The sequence below is a fragment of the Podarcis gaigeae genome (assembly GCF_964106915.1).
Source record: "Podarcis gaigeae genome assembly, chromosome: 2".
Taxonomy (NCBI): Eukaryota; Metazoa; Chordata; class Lepidosauria; order Squamata; family Lacertidae; genus Podarcis; species Podarcis gaigeae.
In genome coordinates this window covers 13008181-13031754 of record NC_139679.1, presented here as the reverse complement: position 1 = coordinate 13031754, position 23574 = coordinate 13008181, and the positions used below count along the sequence as shown (strand labels likewise).

The window sequence follows — 23574 nt, the reverse complement described above, 5'->3', positions numbered from 1 at the left end:
CCCGCTTTCTGAATAGATCGGACTTTTTGCAGCAAGGAAAGTAAAAGGAAAATGCATGGGAAAATAATAATAATAATAATAATAATAATAATAATAATAATAATAATAATAATAATTTTGTTAGTCATCTTATCTTGCCCAAGGCAAGCTCAAGTGACTTACAACCAGCCAAGCAAGCAAGCAAACAAACAAACAGATGAACAAACACACTGGAAAGTGTGAGATAATATTTTCTTTGATGCAATGTCACCTAAGCTTCCCACAAGCGAATCAGAATAAATGCTCATTAAACAGCCAACATTGTCTAGTCTCCCTGCAAACAAATGATACTCAACAAACAGGTCATCCAGAAATGCCTGCTATTTGTATTGGATTTGAAATGGTTTATATATATGTTTTATTGTTAATTGCTTTGGGATGTTTCATGGGAAGTGATTCGCAAATGAAACGAAATATTATCAAGCTTTCCACCTGCGTTTGGCTAAAACCATTCTCACCTGTTCTCCAATTCAAAAAGCTGCATGGGCCAAGAATTATAAACTGGCAACAACAGCAGCAATAACTGCATAATGCCAAGATGAAAGGATGGTGTTGAGGCATGAGAGGAACAACGGAGATATTGGGAAGCCCTTACAAGAAGATAAATTTGAGAAGTCGGAGAATAGTAGTGGTAGCTTCTGTTAATTCACTGCAAGTTAATTTGCTTGTAACAAAGGACTTTGTCATATAATGGCTTCTCGTAGCGAGGAAACTGCCGGAAGGCCCTCAGCACTGGACCTCAAGGTTGCAGGTTCAATCCCTGTATGGGACAGCTGCATTGCAGGGGGGTTGGACCAGATGATTCACAGGGAGCTTCCAACTCTACAATTCTATGATTCTAAGACATAAAACACACTAATTTCAGGATCATTTGATGCAATCCCTTTGACACTTTGTAAGGAATAATTTTGAAACAAGTCAAAACAACCCTTCCTTCCTTCCTTCCTTCCTTCCTTCCTTCCTTCCTTCCTTCCTTCCTTCTTGTTTAAGCAAATGAATTTCTACCTTATGGTCAAACTGAACTAGGTATACATGCTGATTTTTAATTGTTTATATATATGCTCCACTTTTCCCTCAAGAGTTTTTGCCTAGTTCAAATCTTCCTGTCAGGGCAAGTGGCTGGAACAGGTCAGCAGTAACTCACAGGGTGTTAGGTAAGGTTAACTCTTTATTCAAAGAAACAAAACGGCTCATTGAGCACAGCACCTCCTCCTAGATCTTGCCCCAATTAGGCCATTCTCCTCTCCTGGGTCTGCAGCAGACTGTTAATCGAAAACGCTTTCTTGCATAAATTTCTGGGCAGGTGGAAATTTGATAAGAAAAATAAGCTGGCACGTTAAAAAATATAAAGAGATCCTAGAATTCTCTGAGCATCTGCTTTTGTTCTTAAGTTGTCCTTAATATCTGAAGCTGCCAGATGGGCGTGGGTAGCAGGAAGCAGCAAGTTCTGATTATTGCTACTCTGTGCTGTGCTAATATTGTTTTCTGTTGTATAAGTCTTAATTTAAGATTCAGTCAATACCTTAGATACAGTGGTACCTCGGTTTACGAACAGCCCTGTTTGCGAACTATTCGGTTTACGAACTCTGCAAAACTGGAAGTCGTGTCCCGGTTTGCAAACTTTACTTTGGTCTAATAACGGAATCCGAACGGTGGAAGGGCACCGGTGGTGAGAGGCCTCATTAGGGAAAGCGCACCTCAGTTTAAGAACGGTTTCAGTTTAAGAACAGGCTTCCGGAACGGATTAAGTTTGTAAACCGAGGTACCACTGTACTTGGAATCTATTGGGCTCCTTTACGGTTGTATAAAAAAGGACTAGCTAAGATAACTCTGTGTTGGAGATGTGGCAGGGACATGTGGCTTCCCTGACACATATGTTTGTATAGTGTTCTACACTTAACCAAATGCTGGGAGATAATGCAGGGCTGTGCAACTATGACTGCAAAAAAAGTCAAATCTTTCAGAGGAATGTATTCTTTTGAACTATATACCTACTGTATGGAAATTAACAATGGGGCAACCAGAATTGATTCCACATGCCCTAATGGTGGCCAAGAGAGACTGATAAACTGGAAGAATTAAACATATGATCCCCTTTAATCAATGGGCCGACAATAGGACAACTTATGAACCGAGTGCTTACAGGTGTAGACTTTGTTTGGATAAAGATGACAATGTTTGGAATGAGTCTGTGCCGAATGTAGTAGAATATTAACATCTACATACGCATTAGCAAACACTATATCAATTTACAGTGGTACCTCGGGTTAAGAACTTAATTCTTTCTGGCGGTCCGTTCTTAACCTGAAACTGTTCTTAACCCGAAGCACCACTTTAGCTAATGGGGCCTCCCGCTGCTGCCGCGCCACGATTTCTGTTCTCATCCTGAAGCAATGTTCTTAACCCGAGGTACTATTTCTGGGTTTCTGTAACCCGAGGTACCACTGTATTTAAGAATTTATGGGAGTATATTACATTGCATTTTTTGCATATTGTTTCTCTCTCTCTTCCTTATATACATATTTGTTCACCTCCCACATTTTTTCTCTGTATCACGTTATTTCTTGATAATAATTATTTTTTCCATTAAAATATTAATTATAAAGAAATTCTCTGTGTTATGCTAATGCTTTCCGAAGCCAGATCCCTCTTTGCTGGCTGGGTCCTGGGCATGGGTTCACCATTGGTGTGGTGCAGAACAGCTGTTTAGATGCATCTTGCAGGCTAAACATTCCAGTTGGTGGAACACAGGCCTTGCCTAAAGGGAAGGGGACCCTACGGTGTATGATCTGTTGCTATCAACGGGCTGATGGGAGGTGGGGTGTGGGAGCCCCCACTGAGCTGACAAATGCCAGGCTTATCTCTGCCACCCAAATAGCCCCTTCTTAATCCGCACCACAGGTGGTGCCGAGTGGGGCTTGGCAGGGAACACTGGGCAAGCCACATCAGTGCCAGGCCTTGAACCCCACCCGTGAAATAGGAGGGGCAGGCTTGGAGGAGACACTTTGAAGGATGGTTCCTCAGAACTACTCTGAGAATGCAATGGCATCCCTCCACAGAAATCATTCTGCCTTAGAAACAGCCTGCAGTCGAGATTGTATGGCCGTGAGTGCTCCCCCTGCGCTTCGGAGGCTTCACATTGCTATCGCTGAAGCCAAGGAGCCTGCATTCGCTCCATAGGACGAACACACATTTCCCCTTAATTTTTGGAGGGGAAAAAGTGCGTCCTATAGAGCGAAAAATACGGTACATTAAATCTCCAGGTTCGATCCCAGTCATCTTCTCCAAGAGAGAGCTGGGAGAGAAGCTGCAGAGCTGTTGGGCTAAGTGGACAATGGTCTAAACGCTTTGTGAAAAGCAGCAGCTTAAGTTTCACAAAACCTGTTAGACCAGGAAAGACGGCGACACAAAAGTGCCCACATGTCATAGGCTCCCGCTTTAACCTTTCAAGTTAAGGTAAGCTAGGACAGGAAACCCAGAAAGAGACTGTCTCATTTTAAAAGGAAACTCCCGTTTCAGACAGCTCGGTTTACACCGGCACACATGTATCTCGTGATCAAGCAAAGAAACAAAGCCGGATTAGAAGTACATCTACTCAGGGTTGTTTTTTTTAATTCAATATATTAAATATATATTAATAATTGGAAAAAAGTCACATACTGGAAATTGGAAAGGAGGGATAGACAAATATAAATGTCAAAAAAAAAAAAAGTTTGGCAGACTTTACAATACAAAGTTATATACACAGAAAGGCAGAAGGTGTCCTGCAAGTTTAGGGTGAAGCACATTTCTCAGCGGCTCATACAGAAGAGCCCTCCCCCCCCCGCTTTCCCTCCTCTGCCATTCATTCAATCATCCATTCATCTGTATTTACAAAGCCAACGTGCCCATCCTCTTATATACAACTTTTACACACACAAAAAAGAACACAAAAACACCATCCGACAAAACTTGGCCGCCCCTGACGAAGCGGCAGGTGGGAAGAACAAGCTATCTGAGGGATATGTGCTTACTTACGGCAAAACTGCGCCGCCACTTCCCCCAAGTTGCACCGAGTTCAAGATTGCAAGCAGCTTTTACGGAAGGGAGTTGGAAAAACTAAAAAGAAAAAAACCTCATCCAGTTCCCATACTTGAGAGGGAATTCTTCGCCAGGGCCAAGAATGTGGATAAAGTAAGAGAAGGCAATTCTTTTGTTTGAAAATCCCTAACCAGCCTTTGACTATTGAAAAACAAACAAAAAACACAAAACACCAACATATTCCACATGTATTACACAAAGCTGATCTGTGCAACTGTATGGAATTTAGGCGTCGCATTGCACGTGTGGAGCCGTTGGCAGGTTACATGGGAAAGGCAGCATTATTTAAGGATATTGTGCATGTAACCCTAGAAGGCACACCGGGATATTCCCCCCCCCCCACTCCCCACAAGGTTAAAAAAAGAAGAACACAAACTCCCAAAAAAGTTGTCCGAAGTTCAGAGAGAGGAAGAGGAGGAAGAGAGAAGGAGAGCAATGTCCCACTAAACTCCAAGATCAAAAAGGGTGGACGAAAGGAGAAAGGGGGGTGTGGGGACATGATAACGCTAGTGGCCTTCATCTTCCGACCACTAGGCTTAAAAATTTTAAACATCCTCGGTAATGTCTCTGGGGGAGAAAAATGTCCCTGGAAACTCCCCTACAGGTGAGGGGGTGGCAAGGAAATCCCCTCTGCCAGTTTCTGTCCATCTGCCACCCCCCAAAAATATATATATATATAAAGCCACCCTCCCCCCCCAAACAGGAAGAACCACTGATTCACGCCAACTTCCTTTCTTCCTTCTTTCGGAGTCTTCAGAAAGGCAGCGTGTCCATGAATATTTTGTCCACAATGGGCGGCGGGGGGACCAGATCCTCAAGCTTCAGGTAGAAGATGCGCTGGAGCCCTTGAGTGCAAAGGGTGCGGAGTTCGGGGAGCTTGCCCAGCAGCTTGGAGAGGCAGTTCGGGTGAAGCTGCTCGTTGGTGGTGGAAGTCACGTGGTCTTTAAGGCAGCTGACAATGCGGTTCTGGAGGTCTTCAACCTTCTTTGGCTCTTTTAACCCATGGCGGTCTGGTTTGGAGACGGCGGAGAGGAGGAGGAGATGGCAGCAGCAAGAAAAGAACAGGGAAGGAGTTGTTAAACACGAGAGCGAACCAAGCACTTCTCCTGGTATGCCCCGCAGAGGACCTTAAAGAACCATAGTTTGGGAGGTCCCAGGCCCTAAGGAAGTCAGATTATCCTCCACCACGGCCAGGGCCTTCTCTGTGATGGCTCCGACCTGGTGGAATGCTCTGTCCCATGAGACCAGGGCCCTGCAAGATTCAACTTCCTTCCGCAGGGCCTGTAAGACAGAGCTATTCCGCCTGGCTTTCAATTTGAACTTAGCCTGATCTTTTATTCCCCTTCCTTCCCTCCCTCTCCCCTTTTTATGAAGATTACCCGCTCTGGGATCCCACAGCTAATTCTCCCCTGGTCTCCTTGCTGGCCCAAATAGGACTAATTTAGGCAGCTAGCCCTGGTGATCACCTAACGTTTATTGGATGGATTTCCCCCCTAAATTGATTTTTGAATTCTGAATTTATTGCTATTCACGTTTTATACTGTATTTTATGCTTTTTTTGTCGCACCAATTAAGTGTTTTAAATTTGTTGTTAGCTGCCCTGAGCCCGGTTTTCTGAACCAGGAAGGGTGGGGTGTAAATAAAAAATTATTATTATTTATTATTCTCCCTGATGCAGTCGGACATGTTGGGCTCCCCAAGGTCCAATGCGTATCTCACGGTTTTCCATGCTACCCAGGTGCCAGGGACGTAGCGTGGGGAGGACCAGGGGGAGTGTGTCCCCGGGCCCAGATTGTTGGAAGGGCGCAAGGGGGCACAACCGGGCGCCCCCACGACAGGCTTCCTCACTAACCAAGCCACGCCTGGGCTGTGAGCAAAGGTAGCCTTTGTTTACAGTCTCTCTTTCCTTACTCTGGAAGGGAAGGGCTTCTGTGTGTTATGCTGGGTCATCAGGACTGGAGCGGCGGTGCCTTCCAGATATTGCTGGACCCCCCCTCCCAGAGCAAATAAAGGTAAAGGTAAAGGGACCCCTGACCATTAGGTCCAGTCGTGGCCGACTCTGGGGTTGTGGTGCTCATTTCACTTTATTGGCTGAGGGAGCCGGCGTACAGCTTCCGGGTCATGTGGCCAGCATGACTAAGCCACTTCTAGTGAACCAGAGCAGCACACAGAAATGCCGTTTACCTTCCTGCTGGAGTGATACCTATTTATCTACTTGACTGCTAGGTTGGCAGGAGCAGGGACCGAGCAACGGAAGCTCACCCCGTCGCAGGGATTCGAGCTGCCGACCTTCTGATGATGCCATAATGCCACCCGCGTCCCTCCCAGAGCAAGTAAATATGATCTATCCCTTTCTCTGAAGGCACCCAGAGATGTCACAAACTGATTGGCAGCCTTAAGCACCTCCCTTCCTTGTTCCTGCCTATCAACCTGCGCTTTCCGCAGCCTCACCCGTGCCCCCCGGAGAACCACCCCCGTGATGTGGGCGTCAGGCCTACCTGTGATGATGACAAGCGCCGCGAGGCAGGAGAAGGAGGGCACATCAATGTTCATGCGGTGGAGGCTCTGGGAGAACTCGATGATGGAGTCGATCCACTCTCCAAAGCCTCGGACACACTGCATCCGATGGAGCACCACCCCGTTGCAGAATATCAGCTTGCCTTCTTCTGGCTTGGACCTGCAAGAGAGAGAGCACGGTTTGAGTTGAAACTTGGACAGTGTGTTTCGGCCCCTGGAGAGAAGGGCACAGAGCCAGTGGGGCAAGCCATTGGGAGTTTGCTGGGCAATGTTGGCTTGGACTGGGCAGTTGGAGCTCATCCCAAACGCTGCTGCTTCACTGGAACTTGGAATCCCAGGGTCACAGAATTTGTTCCAGACAGAGGTATTGAGCCGAGGAGCCTCCTAAACTGGCTGTGAAAGCCATGTCTGCTCCCACTGGGCTCTCCCACCCACCCAAGGGCAAAAACAGCACCTGTGGTCTTCTCTCTCCCATCATTCCCTTGTCCCAGCATAACACACAGAAGCCCTTCCCTTCCAGAGTAAGGAAAGAGAGACTGTAAACAAAGGCTACCTTTGCTCACAGCGTCCCCTATCAGATGTCTAAAAAGGTAAAGGGACCCCTGACCATTAGGTCCAGTCATGGCCGACTCTGGGGTTGCAGCGATCATCTCGCTTTATTGGCAGAGGGAGCCAGTGTACAGCTTCCGGGTTATGTGGCCAGCATGACTAAGCCGCTTCTGGCAAACCAGAGCAGCGCATGGAAATGCCATTTACCTTCCCGCCTATTTATCTCCTTGTACTTTAATGTGCTTTCAAACTGCTAGGTTGGCAGGAGCAGGGACCGAGCAACGGGAGCTCACCCTGTCGCGGGGATTCGAACCGCGACCTTCTGATCGGCAAGTCCTAGGCTCTGTGGTTTAACCTACAGCGCCACCCGCGTTCCTATCAGATGTTTAAAGGGCCCATAATGCAATAATGTTCAATTCAAGGGCCCTGGGTCTATATATGGAGGATTCCCTTCTTCTCTTGCATCTGTTTGTTTTATTTTGCCATACTGCCACCGTCCCTGCAACCCGATACGAGGTGACCTACTGAGCTTGCCCCAAATTTAGAGGCTAAGTGGATCACTGTGGGTTTCGTACGGCAGCCCTGCTGCTGCATGTTTACCTGTATGCTAGCCGGAGAATGAAGAGCTCCAAAAAAGCAGATTCCAGAAGCAGGTCTTGATCCTCTTTCGGAAGCTCTAGGAAGCCCTGGATCTTCTCCGCCCATTTCCGGATGACGTCCATCGAGCCTGTCAACAGGTCGTAGAACTGCTGCACGTCAACACAGTCCTCCTTCTCAAACTGGTAGGAGACAGATTCCTGGAACTGGGGAGGGGAGGAAACAAGCAAAAAGGTTGAAGAGCAGACACAAACCAGCTCATGGCCCCCGCCTCTGATAACACACTCATTTTATTTTGGGAGGGGGCGGAGAGACAGGCAGTAGTGTAGACACTACCACCAGCACAATGACATTCTCCTTGCTAGCGCTGATAGAGAGGAATCAAAACTGATGTACTCAAGACTCATGGCCAAATAATGCATCTCAAGCCAGAGATTACTAATAATGGCATAGGAGGGCTGAAAATAATGCAAATGTATTTCACGTCTGGCAACCACTGCGGCCCTCGGGTTTCAGATACCACATGGGTAGGCGAGTCGAAAAAACCCGGGACACAGATTTTCATGGACCTCCCACAGCTATGGTGGCTCATTTACTGGAAGCAATGCATTTAGTGTTAACTCTGAAAGTGTATACTCGTTTCTGACCAGACTAGGCCGTCCTAGAGCAAAATATACACCAGTAGGCTTAGTTTGGTCAGAACTGAGTACAGTGGTACCTCTGGTTACGTACTTAATTTGTTCCGGAGGTCCGTTCTTAACCTGAAACTGTTCTTAACCTGAAGCACCACTTTAGCTAATGGGGCCTCCCGCTGCTGCTGCACCACCGGAGCACGATTTTTGTTCTCTTCCTGAAGAAAAGTTCTTAACCCGAGGTACTATTTCTGGGTTAGCGGAGTCTGTAACCTGAAGCGTATGTAACCCGAGGTACCACTGTATACACTTCCAGAGTTAACATGAAATACATTACTTCTGGTAAGGTAAAGGTAAAAGGCAAAGGACACCTGGACGGTTAAGTCCAGTCAAAGGTGACTATGGGGTTGCGGCACTCATCTCACTTTCAGGCCAAGGGAGCCGGCGTTTGTCCACAGACAGCTTTCCGGGTCATGTGCCAGCATGACTAAACTGTTTCTGGCGCAACAGAACACTGTGACAGAAGCCAGAGTGCACGGAAACACCATTTACCTCCCTGCCACAGCGGTACCTATTTATCTACTTGCACTGTGCTTTTGAACTTCTAGGTTGGCAGGAGCTGGGACACAGCAACGGGAGCTCACTCCATTGCAGGGATTTAAACCCAAGAGGCTCAGTGGTTTAGACCACAGCGCCACCCCCACCCCCCATAACAGCTAGAGGGTTGTGAAAGCTTGTGTCCTGGGCTTTTTAGACTCCTCGACTCACATTCTAGGGATGCGGGTGGAGCTGTGGGTTAAACCACAGAGCCTAGGACTTGTCGATCAGAAGGTCAGCGGTTCGAATCCCCGCGACAGGGTGAGCTCCCGTTGCTCGGTCCCAGCTCCTGCCAACCTAGCAGTTCGAAAGCACGTCAAAGTGCAAGTAGATAAATAGGTACCGCTCTGGCGGGAAGGTAAACGGCGTTTCCGTGCGCTGCTCTGGTTCGCCAGAAGCGGCTTGGTCATGCTGGCCACATGACCCGGAAGCTGTACGCCGGCTCCCTCGGCCAATAAAGCGAGATGAGCACCGCAACCCCAGTTGGCCACAACTGGACCTAATGGTCGGGGTCCCTTTACCCTTATTCTATCTGAAACCAAAGGGGTGGATTGTTTGCTAGGTGTGATTTCCCCCCTCCCCCCAGCTGTCCTAGCCCACTATAGTGTATTCTCTGCTCAAGAGACATTCAAGTGTCTAGGCAGCTGATTTGGGGCTGGAAGGTATATCCAAAACCAAAAAAACCCCACCCCTTCAGTTCAGGCAAGTTCCGGTAACAGGACCTGCAGCATCTGTTGGGTAGGGCTTTGCCCTGCTGAATTGCCTATCCCTTTGCTCCAAGTCATTCCATGGCATGTTAGACTACCTAGGCACTTAAAATGGCACCGTTATTTCAGGGCATTTCAGCCTGCCACGGGACCATTGGGGGCATCCCACAGCGAACAAAGTACAAATGTGTTTTGTTTATCTGCCTGGCACATTCTCTCCCCCCCCCCACCCGCCGCAAGTCTGCCACGAGTGCCACAGTCTGTAGGAACGCAGATTAGTAAGTACCTTGGAATAATCAAGCTTTGTTGCGCTGGGTATGGAATCTATGTGCGCTCTCACAAGAGAGGAGATGAGGCTGACCGGAGAAGTATCTTGGGTTTGCTTGGGTTTGGAGGGCAAACGACCACGCCGGCCTTTCAAGCTGTCCGTCCGCACCACTGAAGGAAGGAGGAAGTGAAAAAAGACACACATTCAGAGAGGTTGGGAGCAGAGACGTGTGGGAACTATCAACAGGACTAACCGTGGGGCTTAGGAAGGTTTTAATCGCAGGATGGAATTTGGATCCCGGCCAAACTGGAGCAGGCATTGGTCTAATTGCCGTATGCTAGGTACGTTTCACAAGATGGCTGGTTGGGGTTTAGCCACACCGGTATTCTGTACAGTGGTACCTCTGGTTATGAACTTAATTCGTTCCGGAGGTCTGTTCATAACCTGAAACCGTTCTTAACCTGAGGGACCACTTTAGCTAATGGGGCCTCCCACTGCTGCATGATTTCTGTTCTCATCCTGAGGTAAAGTTCTTAACCCGAGGTACTACTTCTGGGTTAGCGGAGCCTGTAACCCGAAGTGTTTGTAACCCGAGGTACCACTGTATTTCACAACTGCACAACAGAAGTGTGAAATGCGATACAGTGGTACCTCTGGCTAAGAACTTAATTCATTCCGGAGGTCCGTTCTTAACCTGAAACTGTTCTTAATCTGGAGACCACTTTAGCTAATGGGGCCTCCCGCCGCGGCCCAATTTCTGTTCTCATCCTGAAGCAAAGTTCTTAACCCGACGTACTATTTCTGCGTTAGCGGAGTCTGTAACCTGAAGTGTCTGTAACCCGAGGTACCACTGTACTTGTAATAAGTGGGTGATCTCTCTCGTTGCTACTGAACTACAGCTCCCATCACCTCTGACCACTGGCCAAGCTGGCTGGGAGCTGATGGGAGTTGGAGTTCCACAGCATCTGGAGGGCTGCAGGTTCCACATGCCTGTTTGACATCTCAAGTGCTGGTCTTGGCCAGTCAAAGGAAGCTTGCGACAAGAGTTGCTTCTCCTCCCCTCATGCTAAGTCATTTACACATCCTCTCTCATTGGCTCTTTGCTCTGAATAATTCTGCTCCTGACCCCACACTTAAAAAGCCCCAAACCCCTTTATGTAGATCTCGCTGGGCAGAGCGAGGCAATGACACCAGCAGACTGTTGTTATCTAGTACACCCAGCCAAAATATGGCACAGATCACATCAGCACAGAACCTAATCACCCCTTAATCCTTCTGACAATTCACTGCTAAAGAGCAGATTTTCCTGACTGCTTCAATGGACGTTGATGACTGTAAAATGAGATTTAAATCTGCGAGTGATTGCGAAGACCAAACGCATTAAGGTGCTTGCCTTGGGCAAATAACACAGGCCACAAGCCGATTAAACCCTTGATCTTATTAACACTTTAACCTGCACATCATCAAACTCAACAAACAGGGACGTCTCTTACCTTCTTTGACCATTCCCACAGCAAGGCACTTCTGGAAACGACAAAACTGGCACCGGTTTCTCCTCCGCTTGTCCACAGGGCAGTCTTTATTGGCTAAGCAAATGTATTTGGCGTTCTTCTGTACAGTGCGCTACGGGAGACAGAAGAGTAGCGGGGACATTTAGGACTCATCACACGCATGCGCAAAAACACACGGGGCATCTCCAAGCTCAGTGTCGAGAAAGACAAAAGGCCCGTTTATTTATTGCAGTGTTCCTACAACCCTGCCGTTTCCAGTTTCACAAAAATGCGACAGAAATTGTATGCCACCTGAGGGCGGCCGCACCTTCCAGACACAGCTGTGCCTTCACATTTCCGCATCTTGAAAGACCTACATTGGCTCCCAGTACATTTCCGAGCACAATTCAAAGTGCTGGTGTTGACCTTTAAAGCCCTAAACGGCCTCGGCCCAGTATATCTGAAGGAGCGTCTCCACCCCCCATCATTCTACCCGGACACTGAGGTCCAGCACCGAGGGCCTTCTGGCGGTTCCCTCATTGCGAGAAGCTACAGGGAACCAGGCAGAGGGCCTTCTCGGTAGTGGCGCCCGCCCTGTGGAACGCCCTCCCACCAGATGTCAAAGCCATAAAAAACTACCTGACATTCAGAAGTCATCTTAAGGCAGCCCTGTTCAGGGAAGTTTTTAATGTGTGACATTTTAGTGTATTTTTGGTTTCTGTGGAAGCCGCCCAGAGTGGCTGGGAAAACCCAGCCAGATGGGCAGGGTACAAATAATAAATAATAAAATTATTATTATTATTACTGTTACCATAATGCCGCAGAAATGGGGTGATGAAAGATGGAAATGGCACTGAGAAGGTCTGACGTCAGTGAAACCGAAGCATCCCTCTCTCCAAGATCTGCAATTGGCTCACCTCAACCACTAAAAGTCTGAAAGGTCTTTGTGTGGTATGCAGAAGATCTGGGTCTTTATGCATTCATGCAACTGGAGAACAGTTTAATGCAATATGCATTAAAAGGGGGGCAGGTCTGAGCAGCCGCATCCCTTACCTTTCCCGCCCTGACTTGGCCACAGTAATCCATGCGACGGTCACCTCCAGGCTTGACTACTGTAATTCTCTCTACGCGGGGCTGCCCTTGAAGCTGTCCCAGAAACTCCAGCGGGTGCAGAATGCTGCAGCGAGGCTCCTCACGGGGTCTCTGCCATGGGAGCATATTCACCCAGTGCTTTTCAAACTGCACTGGTTCCCGGTAGAGTACAGGGTCAGATTTAAGGTGCTGGTTTTGACCTGTAAAGCCCTTCACGGCCTAGGACACTCATACCTACGGGACCGCCTCTCCCGGTATGCCCCATGGAGAGCCCCAAGGTCCATTAATAGCAACACCCTAGTGGTCCCGGGCCCTAAGGAAGTTAGATTAGCTTCAACCAGAGCCAGAGCCTTTTCAACACTGGCTCCAGCCTGGTGGAACGCTCTGTCTCATGAGACCAGGGCCCTGCAGGATCTGATTTCTTTCTGCAGGGCCTGTAAGACAGAGTTGTTCCGCCTGGCCTTTGGCTTGGAGCCAATTTGATTCCCTCCCTCCCTCTCTTTCTTTTTTCTTTTCCTTCTCCTCCTGCGATGAGGCTGCATTTTAATGTTTCACTATTTTAATGTTGTCTTTTAATCTTGTTTTTAAGTTGTAATCATTCAACTTGTTTTTATTATTGCTTGTTAGCTGCCCTGAGGCCGCCCTTGGCTGGGGAGGGGAGGGTATAAATAAAAATTATTATTATTATTATTATTATTATTAATAATAATAATAACAATAATAATAATAATATTTGAAGCTCTCAGTCGTGGGACAAGTTAGAAAGTCACACATCCCAAATGGGGCCATTCAAAATGCAAATCAAACAACTCTGGGTAGAAATCTGAGCATTTTGAAGCAGCTGAATGTTGGGTCTGCTGCACGCCCAGCGAAAAATTATATAAATCTTGTAAGTAAACAAGCATTTACTATGCCGCCACCTCCTCCTCCTGGCTATTTTACAGGAGTAAAGTACCTGAATTACAAGCAACGGGTCACATGGCTGCTTCAAAGCGACAGAGACAACATGGAGCCCTGCCATTCAGGTTTGGCCAAGAGAATTAGCTCAGAAAGTTTCAGGATTCAAAATGTCCCCAGCCAGCCACCCACAGCTTTGCAGATTCGGAGATCTGGCCGTTTGACAATTGGCATGAGGCCATGTCTACCCACAAACAAGTTGGTATCACAGCTATTCCGTCGCTTTGGGTGCAATGGGGAGGCAAGCTAAGAATCGAATAGGGAATTTCTTCCTCCCCACTGCCCAGTAAGGACATTGTGACCAGCAAATGGAACTTGGTTAAGTTTTGCCACGGCCAGATGATGACCAGCTTGTGGTAACATGGAGACGGGCTTTATCCTTGTGGCACCAGTGTTGCGGAATACCCTCCTTGCCGAGATATGAGAGACCCCATCAGTATGGGCATTCCGACGGATCCTGCAGACCCATTTGCTCAGGGACGCATTTCCCTGAACTTGACCTTATTGTTTCAGCTGTGTTTTGATTATCATGCTTTTTAACTGCCTTGATTTATTGTACATTTTAATGACAGATGCTGCAATGCTCTGTGTAATTTAATTATGCATAGATTTTGTAACGGATGCCATTTTGGCATATAAGGGTTAAACAAACAAACAAAATGACTTTGCAGCATTTTTGGGTCCCGTGGTGCTAAGCAAAACAGATTTGTAGTACAGATATATCCTTAGACATATCTGCTGCTTTTAAGTACCTAGACTTACAGGAGGGTGTTCAGACACTGCTTCTCTTGTAGAAAATGTCAGGATCAATAACAATAATAAATCATCATCATCATCATAAATATTATTTATACCCCACCCATCTGGCCGGGTTTCCCCAGCCACTCTGGGCGGCCTCCAACAAAATATTAAAATACAGTGGTCTGTTAAAAATGCTTCCCTAAACAGGGCTGCCTTCAGATGTCTTCTAAAAGTCTGGTAGTTGTTGTTTGACATCTGGTGGAAGGGTGTTCCACAGGGCGGGTGCCACTACCGAGAAGGCCCTCTGCCTGGTTCCCTGTAACTTGGCTTCTCGCAGTGAGGGAACCCCCAGAAGGCCCTTTGGGTTTGGTTTGCAAGATCTGCTTGTGTTCACTAACTCCCTCCCTACTCCTCTGTCATTTAAGTTTTGTGTCCTGAGGTTTATCACCTCCAAACTTATAAATGTTTAAGTTTATAATTTTCCAAAACTACAGCAGAAGTGGGAACTTTAGGAAATGGGGAGAAGGGTTATGCTGTTAGTAGACCAGCCTTCTCCTGGCCACAGGCACTTACTCCAGAGTTAATACAGTTAATCCAATTAAATTGTTTTCGTTAATTTGTTGTTGCTTGGTCTACGCTACTGTGTTTGATTCATTTGTTCTTGTTGTTTAGCGATGGCAGTGTTTGTTGTTAGAGCATGGTGCTGATAACGCCAAGGCTGCAGGTTCGAACCCTGTATAGGACAGCTACGTAGCAGGGGGTCAGGCTTGATGTTCCTCAGGGTCCCTTCCAACTCTATGGTTCTATTATCTATTATAAGCAGAATACATATATTAAATCAATTTAACTCGACTCCAGAGAGAAGATTTGCAGGGAGGAGGAAGTTCTCACAATTCCCCTGCTGAATTCTCAGAACTGGAATCAGGGTGGGTCTATCTTGGCCAGGAGATCAATACTGAGGGCTTCATACATAGAGGCTGCTTGGCTACTTAAGCATCTCCATGAACTTTCAGCTAAAAGCCAGGGGCTAGTCCAGGGACAAGTAGCATATGGCCCTCAAAATATTGTTGGACTACAACTCCCATCATTCCTTTGACCATTGAGCCAGGCTGGCTGGGGCCGATCAAAGTTGGAGTCCCACAACCTCTGGAGGGCCACAGGACCCCTCCCACCCATGCCTGCTCTGGTCTATTTACTTGTGGAGATGTGTGCAGGCTGTTGCTTGCAGCAGAAAGGAATTCTGCACTCCAGGAAACAACCCCATTCCTAGCTGTTGTGGGTTTAATTGTGGAAAGTTACTAGATGGAACAAATGCGAACTTTTCAGCCTCTGAGAGACGGAGGGCTTCCTAAAGGTCCCTTAGCCTGCAGAAGGCTCATCTCCAACCTTCCAAAAATGCTCTTGCCACCTACCCCTGTGAGGGGACAGAGAGCTCTCACAAAGACCTTCTTTATTTGGAGAGGCCAGGGAAAGGTCCGATGACTCATCCCTGTAGCAGTCAACAGCAGAGGCTTCCTCCCTCTCTCTCCTCCTCCTCCAAAAAGTCCCAGCATGCTTTGCACTGCCTCTAGAGACACATGGAGGACTGGAATGCCTTTCCTAGCGACATCCAGCACACAGAAGCACGCCCCATACATTTAAAGCACATGACTCTCCCTTTTTTAAAAGAAAAAGCATCATGGGAACTATAGTTTACTCTTTCACAGAGCTATTCCCGGCACCCATAGCAAGCTACAATTCCCAGAATCCTTTGGGGAGGGATAGTACAGTGCATTAAGCATAGATATAGCTTGAAAAACACCACCACCAGCACATGAGAATGTTCTCAGTTTTGAGGGCGAGCCAGAAAGCTGTTCTTCTTACCTTGAAAAACCCCTTGCAGCCTTCGCAGGTCCGGACACCATAGTGTTGGCACGAGGCGTTGTCTCCGCACACGGCACAGCGCCCCTCGTTGGACCCCGGGCTGCGAGCCTTGCTTGGCGAGAGCGAACTGTCCATTAAGCCGGAGCCGTCCAGGACCGGCGAGGCCTGGCTGAGTGGCAAAGGGGAAAAGCTGACCGACGAGGAAGGTTGTGGAAGAGAGAAGACGTCTCCGTCCACCAAGTGCTGGTGGGTGGGCGGCTGCATCTTCAGGGGGCTCTGCGGAGGGACCCCGGGGCTGTGAGCCGAGGGGCCGAAGGAGAAGTAAGAGGGCTGGGCAGAACTACTTTTGGGAGGCTCCGTTGCCGCCGACGCCCAAGGCCTCATGCCCTCGTAGGCGTGCGTGGGGGAATAGGCCCCAAAGGAGTTCTCCCAAGATGGCCCCTGGGAAGTCTGGTAGCTTGGCGTGGAAGGGGAAGGGACAGAGCAGGGGCTGCCGTAATAGTCCGAGCCGCTGGAGGACATCGTCTCGTCCAGCTGGCTGCTGAAGGAGCCGGGGTAGCAGCCGTACACTTGGAAATCCTCCAGCTTGAAGGAGGCGGCCGTGGGGTTGGCGGCTGGGATCTGGTAGAGGAAAGCGTCGAATTCGCCGGTGTAATTGTCCATGAAGGTGCTGAAGCTGGGCAGAGAGGTGGCGGTGGCAGTGATCTCTGTGTTAACCAGGTCCATGGTGGGTTTGCCAAGCTCGGGGGTCAAGAGGTCCGCTGGGTAGCGCTCACAGGGGCCTCCGCTCTGAAGCAAGGTCCCATATTGGGTTTGGATACAGGGCATCTCTAGAAGGAAAGGGAAGGGGAGAGGGAAAAGAGAAGAGAGTCGGCTGTCAGTTATGGGATAGTCGGTCGTACAATATCCCGAGAGGGAGCAGCTGGCCTGTTAGGGAAACTGGGGCACTGCCCCACCAATCTCAGTGTAACCTCAGCCAGCCCCTTGCCTTATGCACAGCCCAGGCGAGTGGTATTGCCTGTTGTCGTCTTCCTCTTTAATTTCAGTGTTGCCCCCTTGTAGGATGGGAGCAAAATTGGTTAGCTCTGCCTCTCATTAGCCCTGCCTGCACCTGCTGTTCGACTCTCTAGCTCCACATGCTGTTGGCCTCCCTACCTACCTCCCACCCAACCAGTCTCAAAGGGCACCAGCCAACAGCTGGCAGGGTGGGTGTTCCTAGTCTAGAGACACGTCCGGTAGCTGGTTAGCAGGAGACGTCAGCGGCTAAATGGCTGCTATGAAAGCGGAAGGGGAAAAGGGAGCCCCGCCTAACAGAGATTGCTGCTGGGGAGCACCCTTACAAACAGGGCTGACCCAGGACGTTTTTGCTACCTGAAGCAAGGGACAATATGCCACCCCCTGTCCCCAACACCAGGGGGATGCTAACAGGACCAGCAGCTGGATCCTGCATCCTGACAATATAGGTGAAGCATCTGAGGGTAGCAGGAGGGTTGCTGGGGGTGTCACACGACACACAAGAGCCTCGTTCTCCAACACCTTGCTGCTGCCCCCAGCGATTGCTGACTTGTTATGCCCAATGGTAGGGCCTGCCCTGCTCACATGAGTGGTGTGCTCATCTCATCAAAATCTTGGCCCCCATTCATGCAAATAGTTTCTTCAGTTTCCCATACATGTAGGCATGCCAGCCTATTTCATTCATGCAAAGGAGTCCTCTGCTCAAAGGAGGCCTTTACAGATTTGTGGGGCACCTTTTGTTCATGGGAGGAAGGAAATTCGTAGGAAATTTTATCCTGTATTTTCATCTTGTGAACCATTCTGGGATCTTCGGATGAAGGCGGTATATAAATTTAATAAACAAATCAGCAGGAAACAGAGCCAAGCACAAACTCTGGGCATTCCTAGAGATACCCATCTCCTTGGGGCACTAACAGCACTTTGGATTAAATGAAAACACCTCCATTTGCCTTTGTAAAATGCACGGCGCCAGCATTTTACTGGATGCCACTGTCGACTAGAGGCAGATGCAACATGCAGCAAACTATCAAACTTAAAAGAGAATTGCCAGGGATCACTCTTTTTGCAACAGCAAGAACAAGGTCTGTAGATCTAGCTGGTTATGGGGCATTGTGCATGGCGATGGTCATTTTTGTTGAAAAGGCACCATTATTTTTAAAGGATTTATTTCCTAGCCGTCTGAGCCGATATCCAACAGGTGCATGATCACTGGGTGGAAAGACACAATAGGAAAGACCCTCCTGTTGTCTGCATCATGACTGTTGTGCGTGGGCGATGTTTATTGTTCCTTGCCTAATAGGAGGCATGCAGCTGGGTGAGCTCATTTCCACTCTTATTCTTCCACCTCGCACAAATTTGCTGGGAACCTGCTGTGGGCACAAGCCTTAGGCAACAGTTTCCTTGGTAATGCGGAGAATGCAACCGACAGCACAACTGGGCAACCAACCAACCAACACAAGATCCTTTTAACTTTGAAGCTGAGACGATGATCCTGGCTTGTGCCAACAGAGGATGTGCTTCAAAGGCAAGGAGGAAAGCAAAAATCACATCGCCCCACCTCCAGCAAAGCCACCCCCAAACAGCCAGCTTATATGGGACCCACGAGGCATGCCTAGCAGCATGTAGGAGCAAACACATGCTCCTTCAGGGAATGGGTATGCTTGTTCACACTATTTAGTTCCTTGAGGAGGGCCATGTGGACTGCTTGAAGCTGGCTCACCAGTGCAGGCATTTGGATTGGGATGATAGAATTGTAGAGTCGGAAGGGACCCTGGGGTCATCTAGTCCAACCCGCTGCAATGCAGGAACCTCAGTTTAAGTATCCATGACAGATGGCCATCCAACCTCTGCTTAAAAGCCTCCAAGGAAGGAGACCCCACAACCTCCTGAGGGAGAACGTTCCACAGATGGATGAGTGAGGGGAGAGAGGGGATGAAATATAAATAAATAGGAGGAGGAATGGAGAAATAGATGTCTTCCCATTTGGGCGTCATTCCTGCTGGTTGAGGACAAAATGGAGATGCCAAAAGGCATTTGTGCAAGGAGCCATATTCTGGAAGTGAAGGGACAGCAAAGGAGCACGGGGAGAACTTTTAAGAACTTTTTATTCCAAACACAAAAGGTAGTTATCCAAATGGGTTTGAACCAGGGCTGGGGAAACTGTGGCCCTACAGATCTTGCTGGAGCACAACTCCCATAATCCAGGAATTACTGGGCCAGGGCTGGTGGGAGAGTCTAACAACACTGGGAGGGACACAGAGCCCACAGCTTTGGTTTTAAACAGGCAAGACCACCAAGGTACTGAGGCTGGACTCAAGTCCTTGACTGATGCTGTTTAGAGATTCCGCAATGCTTGGGACTTCCCAAGTCCACCTCCAGACCTTCAGCTTTTCCTTTCGTCCTAATCTTCCCCGAAGTTGGATCTCTCAATATTCCCACAATCCAAAGTGTGGAACGTAACAACAGTGTGGACTTAAGTGCCCTCGGATATTAGGCCGTTTCTTCCCTATCAAGAAAAGAGCTGGGCTTGGAAACTATAATCCATAGTCAGACATCACTAACAGTAAGTAGTTCACATGCAGTTTTCTTTTCACTTCCTGCCCCCTTAAAGATGGACAGCACACCTACAAAACTGGGAGGGAAATGCTGTTGTTTTGCAAAACTTACTTATTTCGTAAGATTTACGTCTGGCTGATTCTAGGAGGGGGGAAAGCTTGAAAGACATTATTGCTCCATGCATCTCTCATGCACGTAATGAAGAGGTAGATTGTAAAAAAAGAAAGAAAAAAAGGATTATTTGTTGAGTCACACCTTTGCCTGATCACTGCTCACATTGACCTTAAAAAAGTGCTTCTTCTGAAGGGCTGTTCTTATCTCTTGAGGCTCAAGCTGGGCAGCAATTTATGCGCTGGCACAGACAAGATACAATAAATCAGGGTGCCTTTACCCCCAAGAGGCACCCTCATGCTGAAAGTACGCTCTGTGGGGGTTTGACAGCAAATGTCCCCCCGCCCTGTGGAAGAGGAGACGTAACAGGAGTTTTTGGCACAGGGAAAAACCAAGACAGTAAGCAAGTTGCGGCAAGTTGATAATGTCATTCATATCGCAGACCTTTAAAGGTTAGATTCTGTTTGGTGAAGGAGCTTCTGCTTTAATGGGCAGTAAAGGATCACGGAATGCAGAGATATGCAGAGTTCCAAGGACAAGGTTAAGGAGCTCTCCTTGGTGGGAAACAAACTCCTCCTTGGTTGCAGTGGTACTGGGACAACTGCGGCTACGGACCGGTCAGAACCACAATCCCTCTGTTAAGCTGCTGTTCCTTCAGCTGGCCTCTGGAAAAGAAGGTTCTCCCACCGAACTGAACCAGGATGCCCTCCCTCCTTGCCCAGTTTAGAAAGAGTGCCAGGTAGCACGCGCCACATCCCTGTGGCAGAGCAGAGAACCATGTGGGCAGAGGAAGCCGATGGAATGGCAGGTGCTTCGGCTGTAGTGAGAACAGGTCACAAATAAGGGTCCGTTTCAGTTACCTGAATGGGCACCCAAATGTTGACCTTCACAACACACTTTCTTCCAGGGCAGGAAGTGGCAGAAGCAGCCCCCAGGATTTTCTAACAGTTTGCCACTCCAGTGGCATCTGCAAGGGAGTTGCCATCACCAGTGTTAGAAATTCAGATCTATAAACTAGGCTCTCTTAATCCAAGATTACAGCCACCAAAGCAGAATGTCTAGTTGCCATTTTGGGGCAAGACAGCTCTAAAGTCTTATTTTTCCAACGATGGACTGACCATGATGGATTGTCAGCTAAACATCTGGCTAGATCAGAAGACAACCTTGAGATAGCTGAAGAACTTTTGAGAATGTAAAGAAGGAAAGTCACTTGATCCAGGGACAGCCCATATATATATTGGCCTATTCCGACCTCTTTTTCTGAATGGTGACACAGACCATTCATAATATAAGAATATTCTCCGTAACTGTGAGCAAGGCAGTGGGGTGGGGTAACTGAAGACAAGCCACAGCGTTTAACTACAACTTTGTTCACTACTCCAGCTCAGGCTGCATAGAAAAAGCATTTCGGCTCCTGAAATTCATTCCGATTGTGCAGATAAAATATAACTGATAGAAATCTACAGGATGTGGTATTAGTGTGTAAAAACAGTCAAGATCCAGTGATCCCCAGGCACGAACCTCCAGATGATGGAAATGTCAGGCGCCTTCCTGGCACCCAGGCATCTTCAATTGGTTGCAAGTGGCTGTTAGCCAGGTGCAAAATGCGCCTGGCTAATTTCGAACACTGATCAGGGCCAAAGGTTCCATTTGCCCAACGAGTGGGTGGGCTAGCCCCAATCGATTGCTTTCTAAAGAAGAACCTTCTCTGCTTGATACCAGTGTGCTGCCACACTCCCAGCTTCCTTGCTGCCACATAGGCTCGTTATTCTGCTGCCCTAAAAATAGAACCCTGGTACTTAATTGTTAAAGCTTGTTAGGATTTACAGTGCTCTAACACAGCAACAGATGCTACCCTGGGCTCTTCCTTGTGACATAGTATTTATTAGCTCTCTTCCCCCCCAGAGGAAGGCCTGACGTCTGCAAATGCAAGAGGGCCATCTCCCTTGGTAGTACAAATCGAGATAGTTCCATTACATTCGCTGGAGATCAAATCTCAGGGATTGCGGCTGGGATGGCAGAGCACAAGATGACAGCCAATACCATTGGGGCTTCTCAAACAAGGGGGCCTCTTAGCAAAAGGAGGAACAGGGAAAGAAGGCTGCAAGGTGAGAGCATCGGTCAAATGGTGTGACAGATAATGCTAACTTTCTATTGATATTTCTGTCTATAGACTGAAGGAGTCCCATGGAGGAGGGATAGGCAATGTGGTCCCCTCCTAATGTTGCTGGACTCCAATTCCCATCAGGCCTGGCCCTTGCCTATGCTGGCTGCTGGCTGGGGCTGATGTTGCTGGTGTCTAACATCACCAAGAAGTTAGTAAACCTTGGCTACCCCAGGTCCAGAGGTTGATCTACTCAGGTGAGACAAGCAGCCGTCACAGGTCCAAGAAAAGGGAACGCATCATTGACAATGTTCTGAAAACACACTAAATTTGGACAATTCAGGGGTCAGGAAATACTCCCTGCAACTCCTGCCCTGCCCCATAGACTCTAAAGGAATCTCACAGCTCTACACTTGCCTTCTGTAGAGCTTCCATACATTTGCTTACTATCTTCTCTGTATGAAGAGCTTTTGAAAGGTAGCACAGGAGATTTTCTGGATGCAAACAGGGCTGCTAGCTTGTGCAATGGGTTTTGTCCCCTTTATTCGCTGTAGCAGCCCTTCCAACCAGCCATCATAACCGTACCTTCCAGCAGTGTTGGTGTATAAATACGGAGCAGGTGACATGCTCGATGCTAGTGTACAGTTTTTGCTCAAGGCAGAAAAGCAGGGCAGCAAGGGCTTTCCTGGCGAGGTGGCATGAAAAACATTCCAGCAATACCACACCCACAGTTCATCCCGTTTATGACTGTTACCAGCAAGACACGGGTTTTAACAGCGACAACTATTCTCACAACCTTGTTTATGTCAGGGCAGATTGCTCTCCTGCTGCCAAGACGTAGGGCTGTATTCAGCTAAGTTACACTCAGAGCAGACCTATTTAAATGAATGTGCATGGCTGCATTAGGCTCAATAATTTCAAGGGTTCTACTTTTATGTTTCTACGGAGCGGTTTGGATACTCCAGCAGAGGTTCTGCAACTCTTTCCCAGAGTACGATTTCACCTTGCTCTTTGGAATGCTGCAGAAAAACACCTTTTGTGTTCATGCAAACTCTGGACTAAAACTCTTCCCCCAAAGCCTCAGGGACCAGCCAACTGAACTACAGTGGTACCTCTGGTTACACACTTAATTCGTTCCGGAGGTCCGTTCTTAACCTGAAACTGTTCTTAACCTGAAGCACCACTTTAGCTATGCTGCCACACGATTTCTGTTCTCATCCTGAAGCAAAGTTCTTAACCCAAGGTACTATTTCTGGGTTAGTGGAGTCTGTAACCTGAAGCGTATGTAACCCGAGGTACCACTGTATGGGAAAACCGGCCATTTGTGTGTTGCACTAAGGGGCTCTCAGCATCCAATGGGGGCTCTGTAAGTTGCACATTTGCCTCCAACAGAGGCTCCAAATGCCAGGAGCTCGCTTTGCCTGTGTGCAAAGGCACCCTGTGTACTGCTTCTCGCACACAGCCCTCCCAGCCATCCAAGAACAGTTAATGGGTGCAGTCTTTCCATAACAACGCATTCACCTCTCCAGCTCAGCCAGCCCTTTCCACAGCCTTGTTGTCTTCCCAAACACAAAGGGCTTCCGTGGCACATCACAAACAAGCAACGGAGGCACGGCTACCTCTTGTACATTCGTGGGCTTGTTTGGTTTTTTTTTAGTTT

General features: G+C 48.1%; 1 protein-coding gene across 3 annotated transcripts in view; it reads right to left on the bottom strand.

The window, feature by feature from the left end:
- Positions 1–3618: 3618 nt before the first annotated feature.
- Positions 3619–23574, bottom strand: part of NR4A1 (nuclear receptor subfamily 4 group A member 1) — a 41865-nt gene continuing 21909 nt past the window's right edge. For all 3 annotated transcript variants that reach the window (XM_083728898.1, XM_083728899.1, XM_083728900.1), the window contains exons 2-7: positions 16130–16959; positions 11480–11609; positions 10005–10156; positions 7786–7988; positions 6618–6796; positions 3619–5129 (exon numbers count right to left, since the gene is read on the bottom strand). In XM_083728898.1, the coding sequence (XP_083585024.1) occupies positions 4873–5129; positions 6618–6796; positions 7786–7988; positions 10005–10156; positions 11480–11609; positions 16130–16959 (1751 nt within the window). In that variant the 3' untranslated portion in view covers positions 3619–4872. The remainder of the gene's footprint in view (positions 5130–6617; positions 6797–7785; positions 7989–10004; positions 10157–11479; positions 11610–16129; positions 16960–23574) is intronic.